We start from the raw sequence: 23,836 nt of genomic DNA, 5'->3' as shown, positions 1-23,836 counted from the left end.
TTAGACACGATTCGTGTCATGATAAACGCTAATGCTGGATAAGTTCAAGAGCTTAGGTTGGGCTTGAGTGTGTGTCCATCCGGATCTCGACCGCAGAGTTGCAGTTCTGGCACAAAGTCTCGCAGGCAAAGCGTTGACACACAAAACGGAACATATACAGACACAGTGCGATCCGCGGATAAATCTCCCCTAAGCGCGTCAAAGGGAGGAACGGCCAAAATACGATGGCGGCGTTGCATGTATAGCCTTGTAAGCTCTTATGCCTCGGTCTACAATGTTGCCCCTATCCGCACACTAGGCCCACTGTGCGCAGTACTGAATACATGGCCTGCACGTTCAATCCAAACACTGGCGAGGTTATAGACAGTCGCATATAACTTTGAAGGGAAGTACGACAAATCTTCCATTCTGTCAATAGCTTTCGCAGCACCGCATTGATTGTAGACTCTGAAAGCTGGAAACTCAGCCAAGCTTTTGCGGGTCTGATCCGTCGAAATCTCCGACGAAAAAACGGCTGGCTTTGGTCACCTATTGTCGCGTGCGTTCTCCGGAGATTCCCAGGACCAATCGGCCAAGGCACAATTCCAACCATGCCTAGGGTCCTGTTTCCAAATTTAGGTGACAATTGCTAGAGATCGTTTTCCAGGCGAGGCTTTCCCTGACCCTTGCTAGGAGTAACCGTAACTCACCCACTCTTAGTCTCTATACAACATCGTATCCCGAACACGATGCTAGTTGCTGCAACGTGCACCGTAAAAGCCCAAATCCTTTTGCGCATTGATCGTGCGCTGCTAGAGTGGCTCCACACTATATCCTTCAATAACATTGGGTAGGTATCTTCCAAGACCTATATAACGAGTGCGTGTCCAGAAGTGTTTACCATCATCTTTGAAAGCCCTGCAATACTTCGCCACAAAACACACGAAGTGCGCTTACCTAGATACCATGAAGAGAAACCAGTTGATCAGCCTCGCGATTCTTGCGCCGAGCTGCCAGGCATACGTCTGGCCCAGCCAGTACGATCAGCTCGACGATCTCTTGTATCTGCAGTCTGGTTACATCAAGGACGGATCGCTTTCAGATCGTACGTACCCTACATTCTTCATGTGTTCCATTCCAAGCTCACGAAGCAACAGAAGTCATGACCTGCGCATTCGGCGCTAATCAACCTGGCATCCAGAAAGCTGCAGAATGGGTGCGAACCGCCTTCCATGATTCTGTCACACACGATGCCACGACCAAGACTGGCGGGCTGGATGCCTCGATACAATACGAACTTGATCGACCGGAGAACCTGGGTGCTGCATTGAACAACACCTTGGCCGACATATCAAGTTCAGTCAACATGAGGAGCTCCGCTGCCGACGTATTGGCCTTGTCATTAGTCATGTCCGTGGCTCGTTGCGCCGACATGCGCGTTCCTTTGCGACTAGGCCGCAAGGATGCTGCAGAAGCTGGTATCAAAGGCGTACCAGAAGCCCACACCGACCTCGACACCACTAGGAAGAGATTTGAGACTGCCAGTTTGAGCGAGACCGATATGATCACCTTGATCGCTTGTGGTCACAGCATTGGTGGTGTTCACTCTGTCGATCATCCCGAGATTGTATCTGGCCCAGTCACCGCTGAGAACAAGGCGAGTTTCGATACTACCCTTGGTGTCTTGGACAACAACGTGGTATTGGAGTATCTTGACAACTCTACGGCTAATCCATTGGTCGTCAACACCAACAACACTTTGAACTCCGACAAGCGAATCTTTGCTGCCGACGACAACAAAACCATGCGCAAGCTTGCAGACAAAGCCTACTTCAAGTCCCAGTGCGAGACCGTCTTTGAAAAGATGCTCAGTCTCGTACCGGGCGATATCACACTGACTGAGCCCTTGGAGCCAGCAGACATCCGCCCTTATATATCTTCATATCAACTAAAGGATGGTTTGGTCGAAATTTCTGGACGCATTCGTGTTCGAGTTACGCCAGTGACTGGTCGCGATCAAGATAGCCTTACAGCTTCTATCATTCCAGCACCGCGCGGCAATATCACAGTTGCTGAAATCGCCGCTCGCCGTGCCACTTTCCGTGGAGGAACCTCTTTTGGATACTTAGACGAGAACTTCCTATGGTTCGAGTTTGACCAAACATTGAACGCTAGTGAGGCGTTTAGTTCGTTTACCATTCGCGTCAACGATGATATCTACGACAACGGCGGCACAGGCGGATACCCTGTAAACGCTGACATTCTCTACCAAGAAGCACAATCCTGCGTTGTCTGGGATGCGACCAAGCGTGAAGGTACGCTGAATGTTACTGCTGCCGTATCCAAGTCCCTTCTCCAGGCTGGCGCCGCTCCGCAGATCAACGTTGTGAAGAAGACTAAGGTTCAGGGCAACTTCATTCCTCGCTTGCAGCCGGAGACCATCCCTATGGTCCGATCAAGCAAAGAGACGGCAGGGTACGTGTACTATACTGCTTCGACGACCTTGTCTGGTGATGGGCTCGATCCTACGCTTGACATCGCAGTTGGCGATTCCAAGGTAGAGTTCATCAACACAAACGGCCTTACTGGTCATGAGTGCGCTCCATTATAGATACCCAATTCTCAATAGTCATATTTCTTGTTCCAATCTTACGGAAACCTCGCTGAGAACAGTGCCATATTAGCTTTCTTCACATCTCGCTTCCTTGACCTAACCAATATGCACCGCTAGCCGGAAAGTAGTAAAACAATCTGCTTTCTTCTAGCCTAAACTCAAACCGTATAGTCGACTTCGTGAGGCTCGAAACTCCTCGAGGCTATGGGTCACGCATTGAAAACATACTGATCGGGTTCTCCACATCCCGTTTTATGCTTCATTTGCATAGTACCCCAACTCTAATAACAATACGCAGCCTTCATAGCGTCCTTTCGTCGGAGTTGGTTTGGCAGCTCTATCCGTATCCTGTTTTTGTTTCTACTCGCACATTTGTTTATTGCTATGGCTGATGGGTGAATCTTATCCAGCGTCTCCCTTATTGAGCTCTTCTATTGCTCCTTAGCGTGTCGTGGTGCCATGTGCCTCGTCTTTGTGTGTGATTTTCCTAGTAGCTGGTTATTGTAAGCAAGAATGATTTTGTACCTGATTATGTGCTCCAAGGTTCAGTTCGACCGCCGTGAGTATTTTCGAAATATGGTTGATCCTGACATACGCATATTATGACGATGGAGCAAAGAAACCATGGAGGTCTTCAGTACAAAGGCCCTGTAACTTGCGATATTGAAACACCCAGGGACTCTCACCAGCATACTATTACACTCACTGCTGTGCGGATGATTATGATCAGGCATTGACTTTGACTACGAGGCACAATGCCTTTGGATCGAGGTTTACGAAAAGATGAACGTCATTGATTCGGCATAGTTGCATAGTCCTCCTGCTTGCACAGGGATCTACCCTCCCTACCAGGACACATATGCGCCCTAGCATTTTTGATACCCTCGCTAGTATTCGGAATTATCTGCAGCGCGATCTATGATGTATAAGCTAACCAAGCCGAGATAGCTGAGTCAATCTCGTCGTTACGTTACTAACAATGCCACTGTTACGCATGCTTATAATCCTAAATCGATAGCAGCATTCTCAACTTCTACGACCACCTGGTGATGTTCTTCCCTTAGTCGCTGCTTTTCTCTTTCATATCTTTCGATGCTAGCATCCTCGTCATCCAGCAATGCTTCATATAGCGCCTCGCATTCTGTTACGAGTCTTTCTTCGATCTGCGAAGCCCAAACACAATAATCCCCGTATGCGTTGGCGAAATTGGAATCCGTCAGCCACCAATCGATCAAGGCTATTTCAATTCCATCATCCATACCACGGAAGAAGGCAAAATCAATATGCTTGACAACGTTGTTTCCGTATGACACGCTCACGAGCTGAGCGTTGTGATCAACATAACCCACGCAATCTTGAACAAGTTGATGCGCGATTTGGCGTACAGGTGCACGAGCTCCGAAATAATGAGCTAGACTACCTAACGCTATTCCGTTGAAGAATCCATCGTTTGTTGGATCAAGGTATATTCTTGCAAAATCTTCTTTGAGTTCTGCTGTCGGTGGAATTGTATAATCGGGAAGGCATCCTCCCATATGGAGTCCGCGTTCCATGAGCGTCTTAACGGAAACTTTATGGATGAGATATCGTTTCGGAATTTCCCATTCGAAGATGTACTCGTATCGGAGTCGTTCAGGATTTGAAAGATTCCATCTCTTTGCCAGATCTTCCGCGTGATGATAAACATGACGGTCTATATCAGGCACACAGAAAAAAGCTACCCAGACTTGGGTCGGATCTTCATGTCCATTATAGACTTTGCTGAAGGCGCGTCGAAGAGTGTCGATGAGTCGATTACTTGTAGAAACCAGCGCCGTACATGTCTTTGTGCGAAGTTCGATGTGATTATCGAATTCGGCACGAAGATGAACAGAGCCGAAGGGCCGTCCTAGTGCATGGCCTTTGCCAGAGATAAGGGCACCAGCGCTGCTATCTGAATAACATCGATAGAAGTAGCTTCCGGAATTACTCATATTGCTGTGTACTGTATGTTATGGGGAGAATCCCGCTGGTTGCAAACGCCTAATGAGTTGTTCCCCGCACAAGCATCTTGGCAAACGAGGCAGGCCTTCCAAGGTCCCCGGGTTGCTGCGGGGTGGAAATACAATACTCCGAAGGTCTACAAGAACGTATCTTGCTATGAAGGGAGGGTCGTTAATACGAGACCTTTTTAAGAGATTGGTGCAGCTCGTAATGGCTTCGCCAGACGGGGAAATGATGATGAGTCCTGGTTTGCCGCCAGGGACACTACCCAACTCCGGGCTTATTGTTATACCGCGGACTGTCCCAGAGGTAAATCTAGCGAACAGCTTCCTTCTAGCAACATGAACAAGAATGCGAGTTTGGAAGAGATAGTTCGATGAAATCAATACCACCACGAGGAACCATATTCCCTCAGTGACATGTTCAACTTCGCTGCTAGAGTGGTTTAGCGCGCGATCATGGTGCTCAGTAGTATGCAATATAACACCATACGTCCCGCACTTGTCAGTCTTCCAGATGAATGATACTCTTGAATGTCTATAAGACTGATCCGAGCTCTAAGCCATCCTTCGTCATCTAATGATACATGATCCACATTGACCATACCTAGAACGCCGAACCCTGTAATTCGATCCTACAACTTCGATGAAAGCTTTCCACTCTTCTTCGCAGTAAATGTGGCGATGAGATCCATCAACGCCGGACTCAGCACATCGTATGTCTGCAGTCCCTCTTTCCTGAACTTCTCTCTTACAGCATCCATTTCCTGCGGGTTGAAGCCTTGCTCGATGATGCTGCTGACGAACGCCGCGAATTGGGGCTCTTGCCATCCTTCCTTATCGCTGAGCTCAGTATGTACGAAGTCTAAGCCGGTGAATGCATGATCGATAAGGATGCGGCCGAAGAGATGGACTCCACAATCCTTGCAGGCATTGCGTTGGATGGCTGCGGACTCGTCGATTATATGTAGCTTATCGCCGTTGGCAGTTACGGAGACGGCGTCTTTGGGAATGACGCCAACGACGGAGAAGAGAGCGCCTTTGGGCTTCCAGCATTTCGAGCAGCCGCAAGCATGGTTGTGTGCGACGTTGCTAGCAAGGGTCACTTCGACCTTCTTGGAGGGGCAATGGCAGTAGAGCTTGCCCCCGGAAAAGTTGGGGTCACCCTTCTTGATACCGTTATCAATGGCGGGGTGAATGGACGGCATGATGGTTGAAGATATACTGATGGTTTGTTTGTTGAAAGAGATGGTTGTCTGGAAGGGATTGGAGGTTACAAGTTTGCAAATGTTTAGGTACCTGGCCGCACTATATACGGGTTCCAGTTCTACATCGAGACTATTAACCCCCTCACCGGACTGCGCAACCGATCAAGAAAGGACCGCAGCAAATATGGTGCGATCGCATGTAAACTGATGGGATTGTGGACATGGTGTGCGGAGCCGCATAGTGTTGCCGCTTTAGGACACTCGGCCCTTCCCCGCCTCGCATTAGAGATTACCGCAATCGAGGTGCTTCGGCGTGCCGATAAAAATGGTCCAGTGCCGCAGCGTCGCGCACACATAGAGGGTACATGTTATCGCAGTAACTCCATATTGCAAATAACGATCGCAAAGTCAACAGACGTAGATTCGTTGGTGGTGTTACGGCGAAGCGGAGGCCTCGGAGAAACCCTGACTTTTGCCGCCTCCTCCTTTTGCATCCCAAACTAGCAGCTCCAGCGAGAGCCTCCCGCACATCGTTCGCAGGAGGAATCACAGAAATTAAAGTCTTATTATACAATGACAGCCAAACGAATGGATCCATCCACAAAGCGTAGACGCGCCGCACAACGAAAAATTCGCCGCATCGTGCGAGACCGCCTGTTCACCTCCCATGAGCTTCATCAGAATGAGTCCAGCGCCTCTCAGACCGTCTTCACTGTAGATTCGACTACTCGATGCTACTTTAATGAAGCCGTTCGTTTCCAGCAGCAGCAGCTCCCTGATTCGCCGTCTGACAAGACTCTTCAATATCCACCATGAGTTGCGCAGTGATCGCTCTGCCCTCGAACAACAGCGCGGCTTCTTCTGCGGCACAGCGTTCAGCTATGAGCTTGGGGCGTTTCTGATGCAATCGCGGCATCTGTATATCCGCGCGCTACTTGATGAGCCTCTCCTCGGGTGTTTTGAACTCTTCGTTTTTCCCGAAATCTTCGTCGTATCTGATGTCCAGGAAGTCGACGCGCTCTCGAATATCTTCTGTCTTTTCCTTATGCTTGGCGCCAATCTGCGGACACGACTCTGCGTTGGACTTCTGAGCTTCAACTGCAGTCATCCATGGGTAGGGTTCTTGAGCGCGCGTTTCGGATCGGGGGGTGTCTTCAAAACGCACATGCTTTCGATGCCTTCGCTGATCATGATCCAGATAATGTGACCGATTCCGACGTTTTTCTTCAGGCGTGTGTACTTTTGCATTGATAATTTGAGGGTTGCTGAAGATGCGCCCATTCAGTTCGGTATCTTTCGGTCGCGCGTGGGCTGCGTCGTGGTTTAACCGAACGCGTATCATATCGTGGTTGTCAGCATCGGCAATCGCGTCTCCAGAGCGCCTCTATGATCATTCCAAGTGTGAACTATGACGTAGTTAGTCGAGCTGGAACCGTGAGCCAGAGGCTTATGCGGCGCCTGGGTGCGAATGACGCGACAGACGTTCTAGTCCACAGCGCGCTCCACTGTTGCGGTGGTAAACAGTTCGAAGGCGCGTTATCCACATACCAGAAATCCTTTGGGTTCGTATGATTGCGAAACTTATACGCGATGCCATACGCGGCAAGTGGTGAATGATTCGAAGTGGGGAGGCTCACTAGCGCGTAACGCAATCAGTGAAAGATATCTCAACTACCAGAACAAGCAAACGATATTGGTAGTCCTGCGATAACGCCCTGTTCTCCAAGTGTCTTGACAGTGAAGCTTCGTATGTATCTGTAGCGCGTCTAGTCAAAGGGCAGGGTGCGTGATAGATTGCCTTGATGTCTTTCGGCTGACTAGATCAGTATGTGCCAACGTATCGTATAGGGTTGATACTGACGTATGGAGGTAGAGCGAAATGAGTGCAAACGGTTAGTGAGAACAGTACTGTACCTGGATACCGCCTTGCAACTCTTGTGTATTCATAGATCTTTCTTGGCACGTCACTGAAGTCGACGTGTGCGCCACTGAGCAGCTACCCATGTGCAGTCATCACCCAAAGTACGCACCAAGTCTCGCGCGACTCTCTCTTCGCGCTTTATGATTAAGCATGAAGTGTACATCACACTACAAGCAGCTGATGCAAGCTTGCCGACTCACCAAGGACATTTTACCCCAATCCCCAAGATACGCCATCTTGCATCTTCTCTTGTCGCATCTCCATCCCCATTCTCTACTTTTGTCTTAATCCCCAACATTTACAGCCCCATCTTCATACCGTTCACGTATTTTACCCTAGTGATCACAACCCAGTAAAGCAGGCATGACAACGCGTAACTGAAGCAGGTCGCATCCTGAGATGTGAACCCATGTACGGCAGAAAAGCACGTCGCAATTGGTCGTGAAGATGTTTGATGTCGAAACAGACATGGAGGCGGCGCAGCATGTCGCGCATGAACTCTGGGGGCTATTTTTGAAATGACGGGAGGGTGGAGCGATGGATCAGCTGGGGGGCCGTAAGGCTGGCGCTGGCACGGCGGTTCCTGGAACTTGGCCCCCAGAGAAGTCTTGAGAATGTTGTCGCATTTGCCGCTTTGTGTTGTGAGCGAATGCGTGGTCCGTCTTACATATTACAAATGCATGTCGGCGGCTGCCGTCGTCGTCGTCGTATCTTCGATATTGAATTTATCAGCCGCACGATCAGGTGCGATGTCACTTCCACCGATGAGCACTCATCGGACCAGTGACTTGTCAGCTTGAACGAGTTCCTGAAGGCTCAGCCCTGTGAACGCGGTGCTGCGCCTCACCCGCGACCATCCACCGAACGATGGCTTCCCAGGCGAGGATGCCACAAACTACCACGCTTCGACCACCGAACACCTACCTCATCCACCTTGCCATTGCCCAATCACTCACAGCTTTTCTGCCAGTACCTGAGGCCAGCACAGCCCTGTTTTCATGACTTTATCGCAGCGATGTATCCATTGCGACTCGGCTACCGACCCATAGTTGGAGAAGATTTTCTTGGGTTGGGCAGGGCCGCTATGACTCCACGGAGCAAGGACCCCAGCAAGCGAGCGCGACACGTTGGCAATTGCACCGGACTGCACGAGAATATGCTAAGGAAAACCAAAGTATTGGACTGTGGGGAAGGAAAGGTCTGGTGGTTGGGATGAGGTTGGGTTCGGACGGGTGGGCAGACGATGATTTGGCGATGAGTCGATGGACACGTTGACCAGCAAGCAGCCTCGCCGGACGGAAAGGGCACGTCCTGGTAAATGCGGGGAGACGTGAGCTGGCAATACAGCTTGCGCAATGCTTTTGTCTGAAACAGAGGCCCGGACAGGTCCGACGATGCAGGAGAGTGATTATATGAGTGATTCGAGACCGCGCGCGCTGGTGGGTATCGTGCAGGTACTCGATCAGGTTGACCGGTGAGGCTGCAATGCATGCATGCTGCACCTCTACGACGTGGACTAGAGGGTTAGCTGCATATTGACCGGTGACACTGGAGCTGATGCAAGCTCCACTGGAGAATAAGAATATGCATATCATATGCAATTATCCATGATGGATTTGCTTTCGTTGAACTGTCGTTGTTCTGCTGGCTTGGCCAGTTATGATCGGGTTCCGAATATTAATAGAGTGGGTCTGGTGCTGGCAATTGACCGGCAGACTGGCATCACCCACGGTGTTTGAGGATTATCAGTTGGGAACCTCCTTGATGAGAGTGAGATAGCTGCCGCGACACAGGGACAGTTGTCAATGCGCGATTAAGATGGGGAAGTGTTCTGGAATGTACATGTCGCTATTCAAGTCTGGCTAGAATTGTGGTGTGGAGAGGTTGGCGGGGCTATTTGCGCTGGACAGTGCGAGGTGCAGCACCGAGCTCGTAGCTCCTTAGGTTTGCAGTCTTCCTCCTGCTGTAGCATTATGACCAACATGTGTTTACAATATGTGACGTCTGGTATTGGTAACTCGGGCGTTCTGCGGCGGACGCGCAATAACTTGTATAGGTTTCTCGTTCGATCTTCGTATCGCGGGTTGAAGCGAGACAGTTGCTGTTATCGTGAGGCTTCTATTGTAGATCCTCAACTTTTGGTAATATGACCGTGGCAGTATTTATGGCAGTGGCAACAACGTCTACTGAGTGCTTGTGGTGGTGAAGGATGTGAAGATCGTGAAGATCTAACACTGCCGGCATGTGCGCAGCACACCTGCCGTTCAGCGCCAGTACCCCGCAACACCACCAAACCATTATCACCATTGTCCACTCTTAGTAACCATATCAAGGCTCCATTTCACTGGGCACACTCTCGAACATCACAAACCACAATACCTCCGTTTGTCGCCACTAACCTGGCAGACCCTGACATCCATCCCGTGTGAGAATTCAAGGTTCTCATCCGGACCCTGACGTCTGCCATGCCCCGCATCGCAATCCTCCCCTGACAATAATCAGAATTCTGCCGTCAAGAACCTTGGTGATGAGACGCCATGACAATCAAGGCAAGCACCCTGAATGTTATCAAAACACCTGACCAGGGCCCCGGCCCAGCTGATGATGATGTCGTCCTGGGTTTGCTCTGAGGCTGGGGCCATGTATGTCAGACAGTGGCTGTGTGGCTCAGTATTGCACTTTGACCCGGAAGAAGAAGTGGCATGACAGTTTGCTCAACCGCGAAATGCACTAGCAGCGCGCAATGCAAGTCTCACTTTGATACTGCGAGAGGGTGTATCAAACCCACAGTTATCTTCGCCAGGCGAAGTTGAGGGTGCAGTGCGCGCGCCAGGCAGACGTCAGGGTCCAGTCGCACACCAACAGGTTCTTGGTAACGAGGATGTTCACGCACCCGTATCCGGCGCCGGCGGTCAATATATTCCTGGCCACATGATGGGAAACTTGTCTAGCGATAAGACAAGGTGTTGCTGGGTGTCCTGGATCGTGATTGGTCATGTCTAAGACGTAACAAAGGGAAGAGCCATGAGGGGAGCAGCCGAGGTGTGCAGAGTGTGGGAGTCATTGTTGGATCAAGCCTGTCTTGTGTGTGAATGTTTCAGAATTGTGTGGTTCAGTGATTCCCATGTGTGTGGAGCAAGACTTACGCTACCAGTAGGGCATTTCAAAGTGGTCAGTAGCAAAGTCCAAGAACACCATGGAAGTCTTGTTGAGAGTATTGTTTGGGTAATGGGGCAAAGTCATTTCATGATGGCACAGTGATGTTAGATAATTAAGAAGTATCTCCATTATTAGCTATCTAGCTAGATCCCTTAGTCTCGATCCAGCAACGTCATTCCAAGTTTCCTCCGCATCATCCAGGGTCCATTACCCTGGAGTGCATCATCCATTCCCCCCTCAACACCGCAAAGGTGGAGGCATGCAACTGTTTGATCCTTTCTAGGTATCATTCCACCGTTATCCTTTCACTACCCAAGAGCATGTATAAGCAACGCAGAAGCAGAGCGTGCAATAAAGCATGTATGAATGTGTTTTTGGTGGTGGCGCGCACCGGTGCGGAGCTTTTGCAGCGTCCGCCCGCGGATGTTGTCGTGGTGGGATCGGAGCGTTTGACCGCGCGGCCGCTAGGCCTCGTAGCCGTAGATGGTAGTGTGGGTATCGTATTATTCAATAAATTGTATTTTGTAAGGCACAAAGAAAGTCTTCAAGTCATCATTCATCGGTAGTAGCCAGACGACCGGTGCTCGCGAAGGTCCCGTGTCGATGGCTCGCGGACCTCGACGGCGTAGTGCTTTGCAGCTCGGCGCTGCTTAGCCAGGTCCTCCTCGTAGAGAGAACCGCGCTTGGAGCTGGGAGTGTTGCTAATCTCGGCGAGTGGTCGCTTTGGCCTGGTGGTGGTGTGCTGTGGCCAGTCGACAATCTCGCCGTTTCGTGATCGCGCATATGGCTTGGTCTTGGTCTTTGGCTCTTGCTCAACCTTGACGGAGTGGCTTCGTCGGGGAGAGGCGGGTGCTGTGCGAGGGGCAACGTAGTAGCTGCGGTCCATGGAGACGAATGGCTTGCGGGATCGGTGACGGATGCTGCGCTCAATGGCCTTGAGGAGACTGCAGACCTCAACGTAACCGGCTGGGATCTCTACGCGGACAAGCTTGTTGTCTTCCTCGACAGTTGAGTAGGTGGCTCCGTCGGACTTTTGGTAGATGTAGCGAGCGACTTGTTGGGCCAGGCCGTGGCCGACCTCGCAGAGCTGCTCGTGGTTGCGGTGGACTTCATAGGGGTTGTGGCAGTAAGCACACTTCCTGGCGTGCATCTCGAAGTGGTAGGCGGCCCAGCTCTCAGCGGTGTTGACAGGACGGGAGAAAGAGTCGACTGGGTCCTCGTAGAAGCCGACCACGCGCTCCTTCTTGGCCGTGGAAGGCCGCGAATGAACGATGGTAGGCTGGTTTGTGCGTGCAGAAGGCATCTTGGGAGATGATGTGGGCGAGTTCTTCAGGATGGACCTTGGGTAAGCCGTTGTGACGTTGTTGCCAAGGTACGGAATGGTAGCGATGAAGTCACTCCCGGTATGGGAGGGTGCCTTTGGTGCAGTGGTGTTGTTGGTAGATTGTTTCTGGTGAATGTGGTAGAGCGTAGACTGGTAGTTGTATAAACAGCAGGTCGTGGTCGTTTGGAGTTAGTTGGTGTAGATGGAGGGGCCATGGTGGGCGCGGATGCCATGGAATATATGTCTTGATCCTCTACAGCGGCCGCATGCCCAGGGTGTGGGTGGAAGCCTGAGCTAGGCCAGGGTTGCCTGCGCCCATCAGCAGAGCTAGGTTAGCGGCTCCTAGCCTCCCAGACTAGGGGCCCATGGCGTGCTAGCGAGGGCGGTGACTGCAAATGTTCCTCTCGATCCGTGCATGACGACCATGTCTTGGGAACTGCCGCTAGAGGCATGTTTCGTCAGTCAGAGGGCCGTCAACGGCCGCTGGTCGAGGGCGCTGTCATTGGCGATGGTGAGCTGTCGTCTCGCTCGCTGTTGTTAGAGCATGGGTCCAGAGTGACAGCAGCCGCCGCATCGACTCCTGCCGCGCCTGTCAACGTGTTCAGTCGGGCAGAGAACCCCTATGCTGTCTCTCCAACGACATCGCTCGCTCACTGTGGATGGCGTCTGATCATTCGATGCTGCGCCTCATGTCGCTATCCGCGTTCGCAGCGTCTTGAAGGGTGGGCGGGTGCCGTCGCTGCCTGTTTTCTCGAGGCATCAGCCACGGCAGCCACACTCAATCCGGCCTAGACCACTTCTTTTCCCACCATCGCACTGCTCAATTGCGCAGCACTCGCACAATCTCACCGCTACACAAGTTCGCGCATAGCCACAACCTCCCGCTGCTAATCCGTCAACTAATGCACAGCATAGAGTGGCTGCCGATGGCTGTTGGCGCCCATGTGCGTGTTTGCGTGTCGCTACAAAATTGCATCCTTCGTCGCTGCCATGGTTCAGACCGGCGGGTGCAACTCACGAGAAGACCCGCAACACCTCACCTAGGGCAGTGCAAAAGGGCATAGCTTCTTCTGCGCCCTTGATTGTGCACCAGTCGAGGGCGCCGAGTGTGCAAATTGTTTGCGTGTCGCTGAAGGACTCATCAGACACGCTGCTACTCGACGCTTGCCGAGCAACGTGCATGGCGCTATTCACCCATCACCTTTCTCTTTTTGGCTGACCGGAACCTGGCCCCTCATCATTCGTCAATTGGGCTCTCTGGTGACTCTCTTCACTATCGGCGCGTTGGCACAGCAGTTCGCCCACCCTGCCGAACTGAACAGGCCCCATCTACCAATGTATCCTGTGGTACACAGCGGAGCGTTTCATCACCAGAAACACGTTGACAAGCGCCCGGATAGTCATGTTTCAGGTCCAGCGGTCACTCAATTCTGCCCACGGTGAGTCAATCGCGCCCCATTTGGGACATTCACGGTGTTCCTCTTGGCACCGTTTTATGACTCCCACCGCGACACGACGGTCGGCACACCCCGAGTGTTGGACCATGGAACCAGAATGCCAGTTGCGCTTGTACGGCTTCTAGGCATAACTCTAGTGGCACATGATCAGATCGCTATCCCTGGCTGGAGTTTTCATGGGTTTCTAGCGCAATGTCACTTGTCACGACAGCCGCAAACACGGGTTCATCGGCTCTGCACCGCCACACAATGCCGCTAGTTACACGATAGAAATTTCCATCGTCATTCTGCCCCTCTCGCATCTTCCTCCCCCGTACTGAGACCCTCTTCCAAGTCTTGGATGCATGAAGACTGGTGAGCGCCAACATCCGATATCCAGAGTGAAGCCACACTGTGGCGCCTTAGTAAGAGTCTCCTGTAGCCTAGGAATCTACGGCATCTTAGTGTTTCCGCATATTGTACTTCGGAGCATAAAACGTTCCGTTACTCTTCACAAACTGTCTCAGTTGCCTTATGGGAAGCAACCTTTGACGCACATGGTGCCGATCGGTCCTTTCACAACGTAATCTCCATAACTTGTTCATGATATCATTCTTTCCTCATAGTCGGCTGATTTTATATCAGGTCCGTCGCGATCTGGATCAGGCCATTGGCCTATCACAGTTGCCAATGCCTAGGCAGCAAGTCCCCGCTCCACCTGAGAACGAGGTTTGAGCGGTGGATATCGTTGGAGCAAGTGATGACCGGTCTAGTCTCTCAAGCTTGAGTCAAATGGCACTTTGGTTGCTTACTCAACGCTCTGGACATAGGCTTTAGCATGTGACCTCTTCACGTTCCAGGTATTGTCGTACCGCTAATAATGTTAGCACATGTATGTACGCTACCATCTGTAGGGCTATTGACCGTCTCCGGTCTCGATTCCATCAAGACCGTTCAGGTTCGACCGTCTAGCCATTTTCATACTGACAGTGCGTTAGGGTCCAGACAAGTTTGTGGGGAAGTGGAACGAGTCGGTCACGTGCAGACCGTTTCATCCCTCCAAGAACAACTAGCATCCGCCTCTTGAACACGACGCTTACTAAAGCCGCCAGAGACGAGCCACGGAAGCAACCAGTATTGCAGTCTTTCTTGGTTTCCCTATCGAGTCCGGGCTGAAGCTGATCTGTTCCCGTAGTAAGCGACAAAGCTGACCAAGTTGACCGGTCGCTGGGCCTTTCATCAGCACAAATCTGTTCTTCACAAGATCGAACACCGATGAAGACAACTCTCTGTCAGCTTGCGCTATGCATCGTCCGATTGTCGCGCTGGTCTTGGAAAAACTAAGCAGTGGCAAATATGCGGTACAAAGCTCCCTACTTCCAGCGCGTCCGACAACGCCCCTACACTTGGCAATGAACCTTGGAACGGTTGCGCTTGTGAAGTGTTGATAGTAGATGAGCAGCGAACAGTCGGTACATGATCAGCTCACTGCTTACCTGTACACGCAAAGCCTCGACGAGAGCCGTCAGCCGCTGACTACCCCACAATCTGGCTGTCTCGCCGTTTCCGTTTACCGGGAAGTGCATTGTGGTGCTTGCTTTTCAAACTCAATCGCGCTCCAAATAGTCGGAGATTTGTTCTGCAGATTCTCCGATCATCGCGAGCAGTCGCGCAACTTGAACTACGGGCAACGCCTCAAAGCCTCAAAGCACTCCAACAACTACGCAAAGCATACAAGATACAAGAGAATGTTGACTTCTCCAAGATGATACGGTGAATTGACATCCAAGGCTGAGACACATGACCGCGCGTTTCAGCGGAACGGTAAGCCTTAGCCTGTTCCTGGGCTAGTTTGCGATCTGTGCTTCCACACCTCACACCGCTTTTCAGCGAAACTTTCAGCGTAGCGACAGATTTTGCTTGAAATACCTGCGGTCCCTTCTATTCTCCTAATTCTTTCTTTTCTAAAAACCTTGCCTTGACCGGTCGCAGAAAGGAAACGACGTCGCGAAACAGAAAGAGAAGAGGAAATGCCACCCCGAAGCGTGTGTTTGAATGTGTTTACGTCCAGTCTTGGCGATGGCAATGGAGCGGTGAACAATGGTCGACATTCGATAATGGACAGAAGAGACAGCGCGCAGAGTGGTATGTTTGGTTTCTTCGAAGTTGTAATCGCAGACTTCGATATTGGTGTTGAGACGCATATTGACATGGCGAATTAGACATTCCGAGACGGTCCTCCGACGGCTCTGTCGCATCGCAAGCCACGCCGTCAGCGTCCACCTCTCCGCTCCCAGCTTTCAACCGACCCGAACTCTTCCACTCATTACGTCCTATGGCCAGCACCGAGAGTTTGAACGGCTCTTTTACCAGTAAACGTAAGTTTGGACTCCTATCTTCGGTTTCCATGTGGCGCGATGCAGGAACCCGATATGATTCGCTACGCTGCATTAGTGCGCATGTGTTGCTCCACTTTATCCCACAATTATCGCGGCCGCTTTCATGGCCTGGCACTACAACAGCACTACACCAACTTCAAACATCAAGAAGGGGACGTCGTTCTAACACATAACAGCCTGCACAACATGCTCTGGCGAACCCGCACGTCGCCGCTGCTCTCGCTGCAAGGCCGCCTACTACTGCGACCGCAACTGCCAAAAGTCGGACTGGAAGACTCACCGCAACGTCTGCGAACCCACCACGCAGACCTACTCCGCGCCTGCCACACCTAACTTCTCCAACCCCGCCAGCCCAACCAACGAGTCTTGAAGACGTGGCGTTTGATATGTAGACTATCGCGTACCTACACCGCCGCGCTGTAATGAGCAATGAAGTGGGGGAACAGAGGGGCCGCTGTCGATGATTTGACGGAAGTGATATCAAGAGCAGGATTTGCTACGAACTAATGATACGAATCAAATGGACATGGGGGAAAACTGGGGCGTTTATGCTTTATGAGGGTGTTTGGGGTAAATCTTTAGAAAGAGCGAAAGCATTCAATTGCACTGCATAGCGAAACTAGCGAAATCATACTCATTCTTGGCTTTTTCTGGAAGAAAGGTACATCCATGCGCATTGCGAAACGTGAGGTCGTTGGAAAGCTATACGCGGCGCTAGTTTCGGCAAGTGTTATATGCGGACTAACGTATATGGTAAGATTGATTACTTTGGGCAATGGCGCTTAGATGATCAGAACGCGGTTTGTGATCTTACCGCTCGAGTGCGTCGTTTTTCTACTGACTCGTCACCGTAAATATACGCTCACCGCTCCTATCTGCAACGCTTCCAATCCAGAGCTACGTGTCATATTCCTTCGCGCACTGTTCAGTGGGAGCCATCGCTATGGCACATTGTACCTGTATTTTTCAGGTTGCCACGTTGATAACTGCACAATACACAAATTCCGCACATTCCTTCGCAGAGAAGTTTCTTGCGCTGCTCGCTCGGAAGACATGGAAATTGTCGCTACACGATCGTTATCTCTTGATCCACGAAGTCTTCAACCTCATCCTGGTGGAGGATTTCAAACGCGCGGATCCTTCGTACGATATCCGGACCTGTCGGGACTAGTATAAGACCGCTGTACGTCGGTAAGACATCGCCGTCAGCGAATTCTGATCTGTATGGGCTATAGCTCACTGGCAACGTTTCCCTGTGGCGAAGCTTCATGTGCAGCAGTAGCAGTACTAACCACAGATTTTGGTCATTAATACTGTCTGGTAAACATAGAAAGCCATGTGGAGAATATACGAACATATTGGTGGAAACGAGCATATCGTGCTTCGTCGCTATCTAATTGTGTTGGGGCTTTTGAAACCTGGATGGACTCTCCTCGTGTAGTTGCTCTATGGAAATAGAATGTGTAAAATCTTCTTAACGGTAGGTCTTTAGGGTGACGCTTCGCATAGAGGGATGTACAGTCTCCTTCTCGGTTCTCAACTCTGGTGCTAAAGCCGGTAAGTATTTTTCGCGAATCGTTATCGATGCTCGTGTCACTTCTCCATACGCAACATGTTCGTTCCTGGGCACGGATTCCACTGACATTAAAGTGCAGCAAGTTTCGCATAGTTCCTAGATCTGAGGTAACATCTAGGCTCCACTACTGAACAAAGCCCAAAACCATAATGGTGCTCTATAGACATCGCTACGTTTGCTTGGTTCCCAATCAAATATTCTCGCCACCACAACTGGTTGATGATACCATATTGCCATATACCCGCATAGTATTCTCCGAGAATTGGGGCAGACCTTTCGACCAAGGCTGCGATGGCTAGCAACTTGTCGCTTTGTAAAGACATAACCATTTGTGAGTAATTTTGGACTAGCCTAGTCCATTTTTCAGGAGCCTCTTCTTGATTAGCGCTGAGCTGAGAGACCAACTTTGGCACTGGACTATGCTTCAGGTCCGCATTCAACGACTGAGTGAGACTCATCATTCCAGCTGCACACCGCCATTCTAGAGTTACAGGGGCGTACAAGAGTAGTCGATTCGCCATAATCTACTCCTGTAAAGCCCAAGCTCGCTTACCCAGCGGGTTGTCTTGCTGATCTGACGGTGTGGGCAAGTCGGCCTCACGACCGTTGACGCTTCCAAATCGCTTCGACTATATTCGCAACGGTATGTGCACGTTGGGATATTTAATGGGTAGGCGTCGTCCCAGAAATCTGTCTCCCACATCTGCTGCGCTTGAGGCCAAGGTTGTGACATAAGCCTTGCTGTAGATTCTGGCGACAGGAATGATCTGCAACCTATCATCCTGGTTGGCCACGCTGTAGAGAACGAGTTTGACCATCTCCAGCGGGTATTTGGCGTTGATCTGCCTAGCTATGGTACTGTCGTCAAGGTTATCGATACCCAACTTATGGCGCAAAAAGTAGGTACCAACGGACCATGTCCTTCGTGTTGCTTTCAATGAAAGAAATTGCATCACATATCCATCGCAAGTCTGGAGTCCAAGTCTCATCAATAATTTGTAGTGAAGACATGCCTAGGCACATTGAGGTTACGATATGTACATCTAGTAAGGTGCATACGTGTATATCCATAATATGTGGCGTTAGTTGTCGTAAATTTTCTCATACATGCTTTGACAGGTTTGGGAAGCTTTTTGCATCAGATTGCCACTACCCACTCGTTATGGATCAACAGCCGAGTTCTGATCAGACAGCCGAAACCTGTTATTTTACAGAGTCATCGTTGGTTTGCTATCCTCTTAGGGAGGAAGAGCGGGTTCGGTTGCATGCTAGCGCAGGCGCTAAGAACCTAGCTCCAAACATCCTTGGAAGCTGCAGCTGGCCTTATTATCCCCCCGCTTCCCTTCGTTGCTTCAACATCATTCTGAGTCTATTGTGCAGCGCAGGGTTTTTTTTTAACATTCGAGAATCGCGATACCTCGAGTATTTAAGCGGTGTCAAGCGAGTATCTGTGAGCTATTGTTGAGTCGAGGCAGTGTCTACACTCCGTTTAATGCTAAACTCGCTTCATCACAATGGCTAGAAACCCCCTCCGCGCACTACGGAAGCTTATTCGTACCAAAAGATGGTTGACTAAACGTCGAACTTTAATTAGCCTTCCTGTCGAGCTACTCCAGATGATCGGAATGAAGCTTATCGACCACTCGACTTATGAACATCTAGCCATACCGCAATCTACGCCGGACGGGCGGACGGCAGTTTACAATACTCGTTTATCATGTCGATGTCTTCGCGACGCCTTCGAAACGGTATTCATGGAGATCATCTACGACCTGCCATATCGTTGCACAGAAGAGAGTTTGGGCCGTTTGATTCAGCTGTTACAAGTCCCTGAGGTGTCAAAGAAGTTTAGACAACTCACTATTGTCGGAGCTGATATAGTCAGTGTGGAAGCTGAAGAAGGACAGACCACCTGGATGAGACAAAACTTGAAGAATACTTTCAGGACGATCCTGAACCTCTTACCTCACTTGACAAGTATCAGATGTATTCCAGTTAGTGAGTACAACTTCGAACGAGAAGACGGCCAAGGAAACAGTGCCGTAGTCGAAGGGGTTGGAGAAGAGAATCTCCATCACTCGGTCATTATCTTGACAGTATGTTGAACCACTTCAGTAGGTTGCCTAGGAGGACGCTAACGAATCAACGTAGAGCATTCAAAGCGCATTAAGAATGACTGCTCACACAGCAGAGTCTTTCACGTTAAGGTGCAGCTATAGTAACACCGTCAAACTGGAGGAGGGACACAATGGTACAATCCGCGGCCGTGTAACTATCTTTCCTCTCCTTGAGGGCCATGACGATCGTCTCCAGCATCTCACAGTCGACTTGGAGTGTCTTCAGACATACGGCGTCAACGCGGGTGGTCAAATAGCACTACCCTTTCTCGCAAGCTTGACAATCATTTTGACACGACCCGAGATTGATTACGAAGAAATGCTGGGATTGGATATTCTGGCGAATACGATGCCTGGACAGCTCACATTCACCGGGTGCGTAAGCATTTCTACAGGTCGATTGTATTCCCTTGTTTCGCCGTTCAGTACGCGGCACAAGCCACCGTCACACCTAGTCTTGTGCCAGATAGCCATAAGACTGAAGCATCATCGTCATGACCCCAATCCGCCTCGTCCAATTGGTTTCGCGGATAACTTCCGGATCGGTGTCTTCGAAGTCCGAGACGTAACGTGGAATCGATATGTCAGCAGACGTTCCAGGCGAGAGAGCAAGGGACGATGTGAGACAGGTTGGGATTTATTCCCTCATCTTTGTGAGCTAGCAAACGTTGTACGTGTACGGAACTCGCTGGGTGAATACGAAGACTTTCTGGAGAGACCTGATGGGGTTTTGGAGATTGAAGGTTTCAGCGATCTCGACGAGGGGCCCAACCAGGATGAGAGTATTGGAACCGACTAGATTGTTGGGTATGACAGTGGCATACCGTCGTTGGCGTGGATACGACACCAAGAAGAGTTGTATGATCTGAGAGTCGCTCTATGCTTGAAGACGACTTTTTCAGCCACCGCCAGGTTTCTTCTTCAGCGCTCCACCAAGAATACTCGGATCAAGCATCTTGGCCTCTGGCACGTCAATACCGCATCGCACCCACATGCTGCTCCAAAGTGCGCCAACGGCTCTCTCTTCGGGCATAAAAACGACAGTGTTCACATACGATCGCGTTGTGTTGTAGCAATCCGGCATGTTGAACAGTTGCGCCTCGCAGTTGTCGCCCTTGTTCGAATAGAACACGCCGCATCGCGCTTCCCTCGGAAGGGTGATGCAAGTACCGTTCTTCCACGTTTCGAGAGGTGGCGGGAGATAGGTCTTCTGTAGCAGTTCGCCGCGACAATGTTTAGGACCGCCCGCACCTGAGTATGTGAGAGCAACGATCGGTATTCGCGGGGTGGTCGGCGGTCGAGGCGCTGGCGCAGCGGACGGTGTAGGCGTAGCTATGGGCCCCAAGACACCTTCAGCGCTCCAGCTGGCGCTTGTTTGTGGTTCCGGTGTGAAGCCGATCAACCCATCCTGAGTTTCGGTCATTGTTGTGGGCACTAGCGTCGCGCCGGATACGATGCTGCTGCTGTTATACACATCACCACGATCGAAATCCGTGCCGTTCAACAGCGCTTTTGCTGCGACAACGTCGTCTCCGTTTCCGACTCTTGCAGCTTGCGCGAGATTGACCTGTATGACTTGTAGTGTTGGTCCGCGTACTTCGATCGCGGTCGCTAGCGAGATTGCAATGAAGAGGAGAAGGAATACGGACGACGCGACAAGGATAATGCGTCGCGGTATGGAGGACATTGCGATTGCATTGGGTCGGATTTGAAGATTCGAGGAGTTTGGGGGAATGGCGCGTTAGAGTGCAGACGACGCCAAGACGTCATCGGAGGTTGCTGCACTACGCGTTTCATCCCCACGCCCTCCCAAAACACCGTCACAGGCAAAACTCCAACACGTGCCTGGAAGCCCGTCTCCAAGTCTTGCGCTTTGGTTGGATATATGGTGTTCCGCGTAGTTCTACTATCAGTACGATGGCGTTCGACGCTTCTCTCTGTGGATTCGGTCATAACTCTGTTGTCCATCTTCTACAAGATGTGGTATGAATCTTGAGGCCTACTCGAACTTTTAACACTTCGATAATATAAATACATCGTAGCTTTCGGTTCTCTTATGTTCATGCAGGAGCGATTAGAATCCGGCGTCATAATGAAAGGAGCCAACCGGATTGATTTGCGAAAAATGTTCACTGCGACCAGTCAAATCGGTCCAGATGGCTGTTCGATCGCAGTATGCTCTCGCTCAACTTTTCATACTAGCATCTGTCAAGAGGTTCCTTTTCATTTTAGAGGCGACAAGCAAAGGAGAAATTCTAACACCTGCTTAGTCCGCTACAAACATGAGAGCCTCAAAGTGCTGTTGCAGGCATATCAGCTCTCAGGCCACGATGTAGCCGTAACAATACTCTCTCTAAACGATGACAGTAGTGCAATATATCTTTGACCTCTATTCATATCCCCACCAGAAAACATCGCGATAATAGCCATTACGTGAGGCTCTACAGCTTCAAATTGCAGAGCTGTATTGGTGGTCGGGCCGCGCATTTAGAGGTGACCCTCGGTATTGACCTGGCCAGCTTACTGAACTCACATGTTAACCAAGGTTCGGAGGTGTCGCAGAGCAAAAAAATAGGATCAAGTAACTCAGTTTCATAATCCCAGTGCAGGTGAGTTTCCGAAACACCTTGTATTCGTAAGTTTGGAGCTATAAAGCCTTGCAAGCAGAGCAATTAAGCTACAATAGCGATAGAACAGGTAGATATACCACCTCGTAATAGCTAAGCCATACATCTGTTGGGCCGATATCCTAACATCAGAATAATGTTCTTTAGGCTACCTTGACCCAATCACCAATCGCCAGTCCCTTCTCCTTAGCTGCCTCCCTCCTTGACTTGGACGCTGGGTCCAAGTATGGCTTTTCTCCGCACGACACTGCTCGCAGTCCCACACGGTCTCCAATGCCGGCAAAATTGTACGTTGGGTTATGGAGTGTGCATCGATTGTCCCAGATGGCCATGTCGTTCACGTCGTTCCAGCGAAGTCGCACCTGGAGATCATGATTGTCCTTCAGGATGTTATTGACGTACGATAGAAGCATCTCAGACTCCTCAGTCGTGACGTCGTTAAAGTAGCCAACTTCTGAGCCAGCGGCATAGAGGGACTTCCAGCCTGTCACTGGGTTGGTACGTATCGCAGGATGAACAGCGATGATCTCTTCACCCACGTTCTCTGGGTATCCGCGCGGCCCACTGTAGACAGAGGCGCCGTTTGATTTAGCCGTCGCGTTGAAACCTGCGCGGTGGAATGTGAAATTCAGCGTTTCGAGGAACTTTTGAAAGGGCTCCGAAATACGGTCGTACATCTCGTAACCGGATGCCCAAAGTGTGTCTCCGCCTGTGGGGGGAAAACTGGTTAGTCGTAAAGAGGAATAATCCGATGGCACGTTCTCCCATTGAGTATCAGAGTGCCATAGGTCAGAAGACTGCTTCCTGTGGGGATCGCGGGAGATCCACCGTCTTTGTGGTGAAAAGTTGCTTGAAAACACCGGAATTGATCGTTGTGATCTCTTGGTCTTCTTGTGGCTGGCCGGCGACTTTGGCTCCAGTGTTCAGAATCGGGTGAATATGCACACCTGATTCGACAGGTTTGCCCGAGAGTTCGCCTAGGCGTTGGATGAAGCGCTTTTGAAGTTCGCCAGTAAGGTTGTCTTGCTTGCGTAGAAAAACGACACCACGCGTAGCGACTGTAGACAGTGGTGGTTAGTACCAGGTACAGCCCGATCGAATGCTGGAACATACTGATATAGGCCAATTCTCTAATCAGCTCATCGGCATTGGGACTTTCCATCAACTCCACCACATTGAGTGTGGGATACTCGCGCCCGATGACGGGAGTCACTGTCAGGCACCAGGTTACTCCGGGCCCGTTCGGGCCGGTATGCCAAGCAATCGCAGTATATTAGCCTACCTTACCGCTGTTGTAGCTCGGCAGCGGTTCGTCTCTAGTCTTACAAGGCAATATACCTCTACCTCCACTATCGTGGTGCATCTCGTATCTATGAAGACTCTATTGCTTGACAGCCACATCGAAATACCTAAAATGGTCAAGGGCACCAGATGGCTCGATTGGGCTTTTCATAAGCTGACTCTTGGCTCCAGGCACTTGAGTGTTCGTAGAAT

At 50.7% G+C, this 23,836-nt stretch overlaps 6 protein-coding genes across 6 annotated transcripts; 2 read left to right on the top strand and 4 right to left on the bottom strand.

The window, feature by feature from the left end:
- Positions 1–945: 945 nt before the first annotated feature.
- ALTATR162_LOCUS975 (uncharacterized protein) lies at positions 946–2,590 on the top strand (the record flags this gene model as incomplete). The annotated part of the gene is made up of 2 exons (XM_043308570.1): positions 946–1,084; positions 1,137–2,590. 2 exons carry the CDS (start codon positions 946–948, stop codon positions 2,588–2,590), a joined length of 1,593 nt encoding a protein of 530 aa, XP_043164505.1.
- A 2,620-nt stretch (positions 2,591–5,210) lies between these two features.
- On the bottom strand, positions 5,211–5,783 carry ALTATR162_LOCUS974 (uncharacterized protein; the record flags this gene model as incomplete). The annotated part of the gene is made up of 1 exon (XM_043308569.1): positions 5,211–5,783. One exon carries the CDS (start codon positions 5,781–5,783, stop codon positions 5,211–5,213), a length of 573 nt encoding a protein of 190 aa, XP_043164504.1.
- A 931-nt stretch (positions 5,784–6,714) lies between these two features.
- Positions 6,715–12,166, bottom strand: ALTATR162_LOCUS973 (uncharacterized protein; the record flags this gene model as incomplete). Its single annotated transcript, XM_043308568.1, has 4 exons — positions 6,715–7,167; positions 7,432–7,596; positions 7,645–7,771; positions 11,442–12,166. 4 exons carry the CDS (start codon positions 12,164–12,166, stop codon positions 6,715–6,717), a joined length of 1,470 nt encoding a protein of 489 aa, XP_043164503.1.
- Positions 12,167–19,112: 6,946 nt separating this feature from the next.
- On the top strand, positions 19,113–20,514 carry ALTATR162_LOCUS972 (uncharacterized protein; the record flags this gene model as incomplete). Its single annotated transcript, XM_043308567.1, has 3 exons — positions 19,113–19,694; positions 19,750–20,090; positions 20,142–20,514. The coding sequence occupies 3 exons, from the start codon at positions 19,113–19,115 to the stop codon at positions 20,512–20,514; spliced, it is 1,296 nt and encodes a 431-aa protein (XP_043164502.1).
- A 99-nt stretch (positions 20,515–20,613) lies between these two features.
- ALTATR162_LOCUS971 (uncharacterized protein) lies at positions 20,614–21,402 on the bottom strand (the record flags this gene model as incomplete). The annotated part of the gene is made up of 1 exon (XM_043308566.1): positions 20,614–21,402. One exon carries the CDS (start codon positions 21,400–21,402, stop codon positions 20,614–20,616), a length of 789 nt encoding a protein of 262 aa, XP_043164501.1.
- Positions 21,403–22,485: 1,083 nt separating this feature from the next.
- On the bottom strand, positions 22,486–23,019 carry ALTATR162_LOCUS970 (uncharacterized protein; the record flags this gene model as incomplete). Its single annotated transcript, XM_043308565.1, has 1 exon — positions 22,486–23,019. One exon carries the CDS (start codon positions 23,017–23,019, stop codon positions 22,486–22,488), a length of 534 nt encoding a protein of 177 aa, XP_043164500.1.
- Between the last annotated feature and the right edge of the window lie 817 nt (positions 23,020–23,836).

Source organism: Alternaria atra, assembly GCF_907166805.1.
Source record: "Alternaria atra isolate CS162 genome assembly, contig: 21, whole genome shotgun sequence".
Taxonomy (NCBI): domain Eukaryota; kingdom Fungi; phylum Ascomycota; class Dothideomycetes; order Pleosporales; family Pleosporaceae; genus Alternaria; species Alternaria atra.
The sequence above is the reverse complement of the archived record's forward strand: the minus strand, read 5'-3'. Positions and strand labels throughout refer to the sequence as shown.